This window comes from Callospermophilus lateralis, chromosome 11, assembly GCF_048772815.1.
Source record: "Callospermophilus lateralis isolate mCalLat2 chromosome 11, mCalLat2.hap1, whole genome shotgun sequence".
Classification (NCBI taxonomy): Eukaryota; Metazoa; Chordata; class Mammalia; order Rodentia; family Sciuridae; genus Callospermophilus; species Callospermophilus lateralis.
This window is the reverse complement of record NC_135315.1, coordinates 22,669,303-22,680,228: the sequence shown is the minus strand read 5'-3', so window position 1 is coordinate 22,680,228 and position 10,926 is coordinate 22,669,303. Positions and strand designations below refer to the sequence as shown.

Genomic DNA, 10,926 nt, shown 5'->3' with positions numbered 1-10,926 from the left:
GCCGCCGCCTCCGCCCCTGAAGGCTCAGCATCTCCCCCCGCCCCCTCTGCTCCCCCCTCCTCCCTGGCTCCCTCCCTCCGCCCTCCGGCCCCGCCCTTCGGAGCCGCTCCGCTAGCTCCACTCAGACAATGGGAGGGCAGCGGAGGGGGCGAGCCCTCCGCACTGTCGAGGTCGATCGCTGTCCTTCGACTGGCGGCAGCCCTCTGCATTCTAAAGGGCCGCTCGCTGGGGGCGAGGGGGAAACAGGCCTTGAGGGTGGGAGGTGTGTATGTGGCGGAGATGGAGGGGTTACCATTGTTTGTCAAACGTTAATGGGAGTGAAGCCCAGGTTGGCATGGCTGGCAGCGCCTCCCTTTCTGTACGGAACTGTTCTTCCAACGGGTCTCCCCTAGCCTCTACTGCTTGGGCCACCGGAAGTTCCCCGTCCCGGTGATCTGGGGACCTGACTTTAACACCTTTCTCCCCAGTATGGGGCCCAGAACGCCTGGAACCAAATGAAGTGGCTCTTCCCTCTTCCACCTGGCTCGGGGCTGTTGGTAGCAGAATGGGATCAGGGAAAAAGAGACAACAAAAAGAAATCCCAAGGACCCACGAATATTCTGCCCCAATCAGTCCCTAGGATCTCCCAGGCTTTTCTAGAAGGCCAGAAGTGAGGCTTGGTGAACTCTCTGTTCCCTACAAGAGAAAGGAAAGAGGAGAAAGAAATAGAGATTAGCAAGGAGAGCCTGGCCCAAATCAGACCTTGTGACCCTTGACTTAGAGTTGCTCTCCCTTTATCCTTGATCTGGAAATAAATATCCAAGACCTGGACTCCACCCATCATCATTGGTGGAGAGGAGTAGGGGATTCTGACACTTCAGTGCCAGTTTGGTTCAGGCTCTTTCTGGTTATGTGGCCCAAAACAAACCACTACACATCTCTGAGCCTGTTTCCATTCTTATAAAATGAGGTTTCTGATACTGTAGGGCTTTGTCTCCTGGGATTATTGGGTATCTGGAGATGCTGTTAAGGTGCAAAACAGGGCCAGTCATGTCAGGAAGACCCATTTCTTCCCACTCCACGCCTTCTCCTGTTCCACAGAGAGGAGGGTTGAGAAGTAGACTGTATTTGCCTAGGTCAAGTGTCCCTAAAATAAGACTAGCTTCGAGTATTCTGCTAGAGAGGAGGCTGTGGAATATGCTGAATTTTCCTTACCCTGAATAACAAATGAATGGCCAGTTATTTCTCTGATCACATCACCTCAGGTAAGGGGAGAAGAGTAAATGAGAATGTAGTCCAGTAGTATTATTGTTCTATGCACAGCTCCAACCCTAGGCAGGATTATATCTGCCCACTGGGGACAAGAGACCCTGGCATGTCAGGAAGACATAGGCTTTGCAATCAGAACTTGTGTTTTAAAATCTGTTACCTTGGCTAGAAAATGATGAAAAAAAAAAATGTGTGTTGTGACGCAGTAGCATAATGTTGGTTTTATCTCTCTTTTTGAGCTTCTTTGTATTTAGCAGCCAGGTAAAGTTCAGACGAAAAAGTGATCAACTTGAACCAAGCAAAAGAGTTGGGAGCCAGAATTAAGACATACAATTCTTGAACGCCAGAACACTCTTCTCAGTTTTTTCCTTAGGGTGTCCAGAGCCATTGGACACCTTCAAACACACATTTGGCAATCATTCACTCAGCCAACGCAGTATTTCTCAGGTGTGCACTATTTGTGAGGCTCTGTGCCTGTTGCAGTATATATAGTGTGCACCAAAAAGTCTCCTTCCCGCCCTTAAAGAACTTGCTGTCTTAATGTCTTCCTTGCAAACTGGACCTCCCGTGAATTCACAACTGGACAACAGAAATATGAGGATATGGTCCATTACTGAGGAAGAAATTGAGGCACCCAGAGATAAAGGACCCGCAGTGCCATAAAAACATTAAACTAACGTCTTTTGGTCATCTATTCTGCGCTCCAGGGGAAAAAAGATAAGAAACTGTCTTTGACGTCTGTCGTAAATATTGTCTCTAGCTTCTTTCCTAATTTTCCCTCTGCTATTAAAATACCCTTCCACAGAATCCTAGACGCCTGTATAGAGAACATTACCAGAGCCAAAAACCCCTTAAAAGCCCCCACCCTCCGGCCGCACGCCCAGCGTGACTTCCGGCCACTTATCACTCACGTGATCTAAAACTCTTACTGCGCATGTTTACTAGGAAGTTGGACTGCACCACTTTTCCCCACGGAAGGTGTATATTATGTATATTTTAAAGCTTAAAACTGATTCTTGATATTACGCTTCTATTATTCAGGGCCTTTATGAGGGATATAAGTGGGTTTGGGGTGATAGAAGATAAAATGACTGGACAGGAATGCGAACAAAAATAGAGAGGGGTTTGGGCTCTCCCCTGCACAGATAATGGGATAAACCAGGCCTGGGCGAGTTCTTTCCTTTCGCTGCTGCGGCCGCAGCCATGAGGTGAGGGCGCGTAGGTCTTGGATTTGGGCTGATTTGGTTTGACTCGGGTCCCCGGTGCTCGGTACTGCGGCCCCAGGTGGGGAAGAGGAGATGGAGGCAGCTCTGAAGCTACAGGTCCTGGAACTAGGGGTGGATCGGAGCGCATTAGGCCGCGGTCCCTAGAGGATGGGGGTGGGGGAGCGTCTTGGGAAGAGAACTGGAAAGGGCTGTCCCGCCGACTCAAGGCCCCAAGTGTGTGGCGACTTAACGGATACGGCTAGGGCAGCCGAGGTACCTAGGCAGTAACCCCCGTTGCTGGGCGCACCGGCAGATCCCTACCACCATGTGACGTGGGACAAGCCTTGGGCAAGCCCTAGGCCTCCTACTCCTCAAGAGTGAGGCGATGCTCCCTGATGCTTCTCGCCCAGTTGGCTGCTTCAAGAGAAACCTCTGAGGGTGGTTGAATGAGCTTATTAACTGATAAATATAGGGAATGAGCACAGAAAGCAAAGGCGTATGTCACCATTCCTAGATACGCAGTCTGCGTCACAGACACGTCCACTTGGCTCCAGATACTTCAGATACTTTTTTTTTTAATTTGATTTTTTATTAGATGTTGATGGACCTTTACTTTATTCATTTGTTTATATGCGGTGCCGAGAATCCAGTGCCTCACACGTGCTAGGCAAGCGCTCTACCACGGAGCCACAACCCCAGCCCCAAATACTTTTTTAAAATTATTTTATTTGTTTTGTTTTGTTTTAAATGTGGTGCTGAGAACCGAACCCAGTGCTTCACACGTGCTAGGCAAGTGCTCTACCACTGAGCCGTCACCCCAGCCTACTTCAGATACTTTTTACACATAAATACTAGAGAGGCATAAGCTCCAACTTCATCCCAGGTTGGTCGTTTGCAGTCGCAGGGAAAACTGAGGCAAAGAGAGGTTAAGTCATAGTTTGGACTTAAATGGCCACTTGAACCACACAGGGCTTTAACACAGATCTTGATTAGGTGAAGAATCTTATTTGGAGCATATGTGGGGGCAGAGTCTTGAAGGTTCGGGTTGTGTTTGTCCTTAATAGCATTGTCTACTTTGTTGTATGTTGTATTTTATGATGTTAAAAAACCTTGAAGGGCAGGTCTTGGAATTCTCATTTTTGCTTAGGAATGACCACCATAGCCTGATAATGGTTTATTATATGTTCTAGTATGCTCAGGCTTCAGAAGAGGCTTGCCTCCAGTGTCCTCCGCTGTGGCAAAAAGAAGGTCTGGTTGGACCCCAATGAGACCAATGAAATCGCCAATGCCAACTCTCGTGAGTACTTGGGATCTCTTTCCCTTGTCCTGCATCAGATGAATGTTAACCCTTTATAGACCTAGGAAAGCTCATGATCCAGGGGACCTGTAAAATGGAGGATTCAAAAATGTGGAGGGCTGGAGTTGTGGCTCAGTGGTAAAGCGCTCGCCTAGTATGTGCGAGGCGCTGGGTTTGATCCTCGGCACCACATAAAAATAAATAAAGGTATTATGTCCAACTGCAACTTAAAAAAAAATGTGGATATAACAGGGTCCCCTTAATGCCATTTGCCTGAACCTGAAGGAAGTTAGTGGAATCATCTAATGTTATGTTAATAAACTATTATTGAAGTGGATAGTCTGTTTTATATACCTGTAGGTTTCTGAAAAGGAAGCAGTAGTACTCTAATACTGGCATTGAAGATTAGAGAGATGATAAAAAAGAAGTACACGTACAGGGCTGGGGTTGTGGCTCAGTGGTAAGATGTTTTAGTTTGCTGTGGAACATTTAAAAGGTAGAAGTGTTTTAAAGAGTAAGAAATATTTGGTGCAGTGGCACACACCTGTAATGCCAGTGACTTAAGAGGCTGAGGCAGGAGGATCGTAGGTTTGAGGGCAGCCCCAACAAGTTAGCCAGGCTCTCTAAAAAGTTGAGGGGGGTGCTGGGGATGTGGTTAAGTGAGTTTAATCCCTGATAATTATTTACTATATATTCTGGGTTCAATCCCTGGTACCCCTTCCCCCCCCAAAAAAAAAAACTAAAAAACTGGGATGTAAGGCACAGTGGTAGCCTAGCATGCATGAGACCTTGGGTTCAATCCCCAGTACTGCCAAAAAAAAATAGATGTCCCAGTATTTCCACCATTTTGAAATGACTGAGCCAGCAATCTGAGTAGTGTTCTCCCTCCACTGCCATCCCCACACCCCCACTAACCAGGTGCTTTGTGCTTTCCCAGGTCAGCAGATCCGGAAGCTGATCAAAGATGGGCTGATCATCCGAAAACCAGTGACTGTCCATTCCCGGGCTCGATGCCGGAAAAATACTTTGGCTCGCCGGAAGGGCAGGCATATGGGCATAGGTAAGCACTGTTTTCCCTTTTCAAGTTGACGCTAGTGTTGGAGTTAGTGGTATTCTTGATAGAAAGAATACCACGTTGACTGAGTCCTTAGTCTATGGCAAAGATTCTTCTGGGTATTTGAAAATCATTTCTAGTGTCAGGATGTTTTGTTTGTTTGGTATTTGTTTGCTGGGTTGTTTGTTTGTACTAGGAATTGAACCCATTGATCACTAAGCCACATCCCCAGTCCTTTTTTTCTATATTTTATTTAAAAGATAGGGTCTCACTAAATTGCTTAGGGCCTCCATAAGTTGCTGGTCTGGCTTTGAACTTGTTTGGTGTTTTGTTTTGTTTTGTTTTGTGTGATGCTGGGGATTGAACCCAGGGCCTTGTGCATGCGAGGCAAGCGTTCTGTCAACTGAGCTATGTCCCCAGCCTCTGGCTTTGAACTTGTGATCCTTCTGCCTCAGCTTTCTGAGCCTTTGGGATTACAGGTGTGTGCCATTGTGTCCAGCTTAGTGTCAGGATGATTTAAGGAGAGGAAAGCCACTTAAGCATAACATACTACCTCAGTACATGCCCTTTCATATCATGTTCTGCATGGAGTGGGGAGTAATTTACCTGTTTGCATTTCCTTTTTTTTTTTTTTTTAAAGAAAATGAGTAAATAAGTCAGGCGTGGTGATGCATGCTTGTAATCCTCAGCTACTCAAGAAGCAGGGAGAGGAAGGTTGCAAGTTCCAAGGCTAGCTTAGGCAACCCCTGTATTAATCCCCAGTACATTCCTTCTTCTTTTTTTTTTTTTTTTTTAAGTACATGATCGGGTTAGAGGTGTAGCTTAGTGGTAGAGTGCAGGCACAGGATGCATGAGCCCCTAGGTTCAGTTTACCAGTACCGGCAAAAAAAAAAAAAACTAATGAAAAATTAATATTTGGAATTATCATATGTAAGATGGAAGTAACATGACTTATTTGAGTGTGAATTGAGGTAAGTCCCCATCAACTGGCTTTCAAAAGTACCTTGAAACATGTTGAGCTACAATGGGCCTCAGTGATGTCTAATTCCTAACTCCTCTTACCCATAGGTAAGCGAAAGGGTACAGCTAATGCTCGAATGCCGGAGAAGGTGACCTGGATGAGGAGGATGCGGATTCTGCGTAGGCTACTGAGGAGATACCGTGAATCTAAGAAGATTGACCGCCACATGTGAGCTCCCTTGTTTGGCCTAAAGCCCATTTGCCGTTTCAACGGTTTATTCTTTGCACAGAGTTCTGTTTCAAAGAGTAGGATTTATCCTAGTGAGAAGAAGAAAAGCAGAGCTCTCACAAAGTAGGAGGGCGTCTGATAGCAAGTTTTCCCCTAGTGTTTTTCTTTGTTCTCCCATATGCCATCAGAATAGACCAAGGATTGGATTTATTTTCCAGACAAGCTTCTTCTGTCTAGGGACTACACAAAAAATATTGATTGGGGAAAGTAGTTCCTGCAGCAATAGGAAAGAGTAAAAGAATTCACAAGCTTATGGGGACCAATCTCTGAAACCATACTGACCAGATCCTCTGCTCCTTAACCCTGCAGGTATCACAGCCTGTACCTGAAGGTAAAGGGGAATGTGTTCAAAAACAAGCGGATCCTCATGGAACACATCCATAAGCTGAAGGCAGATAAGGCCCGCAAGAAGCTCCTGGCGTAAGTTTCTTAAAGAATTGACCCAAGCCATGCACATGTGGTATACACATGTAATCCAAGCAACTCGGGAGATTGAGGCAGGAGTATCACAAGTTCAAAGCTAGCCTCAGAAGGTTAGCGAGGCACTTAGCAACTCAATGAGACCCTGTCTCAAATATAAGAGGTTTTGGATGTGGCTCAGTGGTTAAGTTCCCCTGGGTTCAATCCCTGGTTACCCACCCCCCCAAAAAAAAAAAATTGACTTTAAGCCGAGTGTAGTGGCACACACCTGTAATTTCAGTGACTCAGGAGGATCACAAGTTCAAAGCCAGCCTTGGCAACTTAACAAGGCTGTGTCTCAAAATTAAAAACAAAGAGGGCTGGGGATGTAGCTCAGTATTAAAGCACCCTCAATACCAAAAAGAATAATTGCCCCTAGTATTATAGGTACAGATTTTTTTGACTTCATTATAAGGATTTTTCTGAGATAAAATGTGCTGATGCCTGAATCTTAACTACATGCAATCTGTCAGGAATACAGCTGTTGCTTTAGAAGTGTGGGCTCCTCATCCTGTACATGCCCATACCACCTGCCCATGATGGTTGGGGATGGTGGGTTTATTGAAGCAAGAGTTCTTGGGGCCCCCAGCAACTCATTCCTCAGGCTGACTAGTCCAGAGGGTTTAAAAGTCTGAGTGCTTCTGTCTCCCCAGCATCTAGTCTTATCCAAAACTGAAACATCTTTTCTTTTCCCTTACTAGTGACCAGGCTGAAGCCCGCAGGTCTAAGACCAAGGAGGCACGCAAGCGCCGTGAGGAGCGCCTCCAGGCCAAGAAGGAGGAGATCATCAAGACTCTATCCAAGGAGGAAGAGACCAAGAAATAAAGCTCCCCTCTTGTGTCTGTACATAGTGGCCTTGGTGAACAGTCCTTGAAATAAAAACAAGCTTTATCTGTTGCCTCTGCTTTCTGTGAAGTTTTTATCTGCTTAGTGAATCTTCACAATTTAGGTCCACAGTAGAGCCTGGGATGCAGGCCCTATCCAAGGGCTATTCTCTTTCTTCCTTTCCTTCTACTAAGGCCTTTCCTCAAGTCAAACTTACTCCCCCTCCATCCATGAAAGAGTTGTTTAATGGGATGTGGTTTCAAGAAAGTTTCAAAACTACCCTTTAACTTAGTAGACTGAAGCAACTTAGTGAGGCCCTACTTAGCAAGACCTTGTCTCAAAGGCAAAAAAAGGGGCTGGGAATATGGTTAAGTGGCCTTGGGTTCAATACACAGAACCAAAAGAACAAAACTAAAACTGCCCATTAGCTAGTCAACATGGCACATGCCTGTTAGTCTCAGCAACTTGGGAGGCTAAAGCAGTAGCCTCAGCGATTTAACAAGTCTCTAAGCAACTTAGTGATACCCTGCATCAAAATAAAAGGGGTGAGGAGGGGGCTTGGCATATTAATTGCTCCTGAGTTCAATACCTGGTACCAAAAGAAACCTAGGCAATCCTCAGGTGATCCTCCTTAAGTAGGTGAGACTAAAGGTGTAGACCCCAGTTCCTAGCCGAGGGGTCACATTTTTTAAAAAAGCAGTAGAAAATAGTGTGGGGCTGGGGTTGTAGCTCAGATTTAGAACAGTCTCACATGTGTGGCACTGGGTTCAATCCTCAGCACCACATAAAAAATAAGTAAATAAAAAGTATTGTGTCCATCTACAACTAAAATAATGTGTTAAGCTTCTTAACTGTGCCCTGAGATAAACACTTGAAATCTACTTTCCTAGGACTCAGAAAACTGGGCTAAACTGCCACCATCCCAGAAGCTACCAGACCCTTTTTTCAAGTGGAGCTACCTAAGCAGTACATAGAGGTGTAATGGAAGCTACCGTATACAAGGAACCCAATTACTAAGACTTTTTTCTTGCCTTTCTGTCTTGGTTTATACCCACCATAGGGCACAAAGACGCCTCACTGAGCAGAAATTTAGAGGCACAATACAAAAGTCAAACTGTGAGTTGCTTAATTTGTCTGCTTAATGAATTTGTACCTTCTCTTAATAGGAAGAGGATTACATTTTCCCACTTAACTCGTCCTAATAACCTCCAATACATTTTTCTTTTTAAACTTTTTGTTTTATTTATTTATTTTTATATGGTGCAGAGGATCCAACCCAGGGCCTCATGTGCTAGGCGAGCCCTCTACCGCTGAGCCACAACCCCAGCCCATCAATACATTTTTCAATGAAGAATCCATGAGCCAGGTACTGTTAGGCAGTTTACATTGAGTCTCTAATCTTCACAACATTGTGAAGTCAGGTTATCACCATCTCTATTTAATAAAAGAGGTGAAATGATGAGATTATACAACCTGAAATAAGAGGCATCTGGTAGACACTGATGCTGGGGGCTGAGAGAATCTTCATACCCATGCCTCAAGCTTTATGAGCCTCCAAACCTTGAATTATGAGAGGAATAAACCAATTGGGGTGGGTAGAGTGGCTAGAAGAATTTGGATTTATTGAGGTTTTGGCAGATGTCCAGTGGAAGGAGTCAGGCAGCCAGTTAAATACAGGGTTGGGGCTGGGGGTTATTCAGCTCAGTTAAGAGCTCTGGGTTGGAGAAACAGACTGGGAAAGAAAGTTAGGCAAGGGGGCCATCTCCTTACTATTACTGGTTACCTACCTCCCCCCACCTCCTGAGGAGCTTTTGTCTTGGGCTAACACTTAGGGGCATTACCCTTCACGGGATATATGGTGCAGATGGGAAAGAGCAACACCCAATGGGAAAGGCAGGGTATTTTAGTTCTGTCTCCAGTGCTCTCATTCATTTCAGGGCAAGGTGGAATTCAGAAATGCCCAGACCTACCCTCAACCTCAATCCATGTGCATCAGAACCTGGAGCACTGATTTCTGGACTCCTATGTTCACTATAGCAGCCTGTTTGCTTTATCCCTGGGCACTCGATCTAAGCCTTTGCTATTCTAAGGGGAGACACTGAGGCCTAGAAAAGGAAGGGTCTTGGCCAAGTTCCCAGCTTGGTGTGAGGACATCTCCTTGCAAGGCCTGGACTGGAGGGGAAGGAAACCATCCCAACCCAACTCTTCTTCAATAGTAGGAACAGGACCCCAGGAAGAGAATGATGTAACCCAGGCTCAGGACCCTCATAGAACAGGAACTCGTTCCTCCCTGGACCAGGAGATGGTGCTGTTCCCCCGCAGGAGGCTGTGGGTGTAGGCTGAGGGCTCTCTGGGGTTTTGGTTGTTTATGTGGTTGGGCATTTTGAAAGGTGGAGGGGGAAGGGACTGATTGGGTAGAGGAGCCTACCTCTTGGAGAACCTGGAGTCTTGTCACTTTTTTCTTTTCTTGTATGCTAGGAAAGTGCTCTACCATTGAGCTATACCTCCAGTCCCACCTCACTTCTTTCTGAACCTCACCTCAGACCTGGATGTTATCTCTTTCTACCATGATTTTCCAAACCCTTACCAGGACACTCACTGAGAGTGTCCCATTCCCAGGAAACCTCAAGTGAAAAGAACCCTTGCAATAACCATCTCTTCTAGATCCTGGAGCCTTGTGAAAAATCCAGTTTTAAGCTGGGCTTGGTGGCACATGCCCATAATCGCAGCAACTTGAAAGGCTGAGGCAGGAGGATCACGAGTTCAAAACCAGCCTCAGCAAATTAGCAAGGCCCTAAGCAATTTAGTGAGACCCTGTCTCAAAATAAAACTAAATGGGCTGGGGATGTGACTCAGTGGTTAAATGTCCCTGGGATCAACACCTGGTACAAAAAAAAAAAAAAAAAAAAAAGTTTAAAATATGTCCTAACAGCAGAATACAATGGCTCATGCCTATAATCCCAGCATATCAGGAGGGTGAAGAGGAAGAAGGATTATAAATTTGAGGCCAGCCTCAGCAATTTAGCAAAATTCTAGGCAACTCAGTGAGACCCTGTCTCACAAATTAACAAATAAAAAAGTATGGCTGGGGATATAGCTCAGTTGGCAGAGTGCTTACCTCACATGCACAAGGCCCTGGGTTCAATCCCCAGCACCACAAAAAAAAATAAATAAATAAATAAAAATTTAAAAGTGCTGGGGGTGTAACTCAGTGGTGGAGTGTTTGCCTAGCATGTGCAAGGCTCTGGGTTTGATGCCAAGCTTCCTGATTCCCAGATGGTATGCTTTCTCTCAAGAACATAACCACTGTCCTCATCATATAATTTTGTACACCTTTTACCCCCAGGTAAAAACTCCCTGAGCAAGCCCAACCTCTTTTTTTTCAGTCCTGGAGATTGAACCTAGGGACTCTTACTGAACCACATCCCCAGCCCTTTTTATTCTTAATATTTTTGAGACAAAGTCTTACTAATTGCTGAAGCTGGTCTCAAACTTGTGATTCTTCTACTTTAGCTTGAGTCACTGGGATTACAGGTGTGCACCACTGTGTCTGGCTTCAACCCCTCATTTTCTTGATGAGAAAACTGAG

General features: G+C 45.5%; 1 protein-coding gene across 2 annotated transcripts in view; it reads left to right on the top strand.

The window, feature by feature from the left end:
- The window catches only part of Rpl19 (ribosomal protein L19), a 67,052-nt gene extending 59,643 nt beyond the window's left edge, over positions 1-7,409 (top strand). The window contains exons 1-6 of one of the 2 annotated variants that reach the window (XM_076869680.1): positions 2,375-2,456; positions 3,644-3,750; positions 4,688-4,810; positions 5,873-5,993; positions 6,363-6,473; positions 7,214-7,409. In XM_076869680.1, coding sequence (XP_076725795.1) covers positions 2,452-2,456; positions 3,644-3,750; positions 4,688-4,810; positions 5,873-5,993; positions 6,363-6,473; positions 7,214-7,337 — 591 coding nt within the window. In that variant the 5' untranslated portion in view covers positions 2,375-2,451 and the 3' untranslated portion in view covers positions 7,338-7,409. Of the gene's footprint in view, positions 1-2,374; positions 2,457-3,641; positions 3,751-4,687; positions 4,811-5,872; positions 5,994-6,362; positions 6,474-7,213 lie in introns of those variants that run through there. The other variant, XM_076869681.1, reaches the window with a different exon arrangement.
- The last annotated feature ends 3,517 nt before the right edge of the window (positions 7,410-10,926 follow it).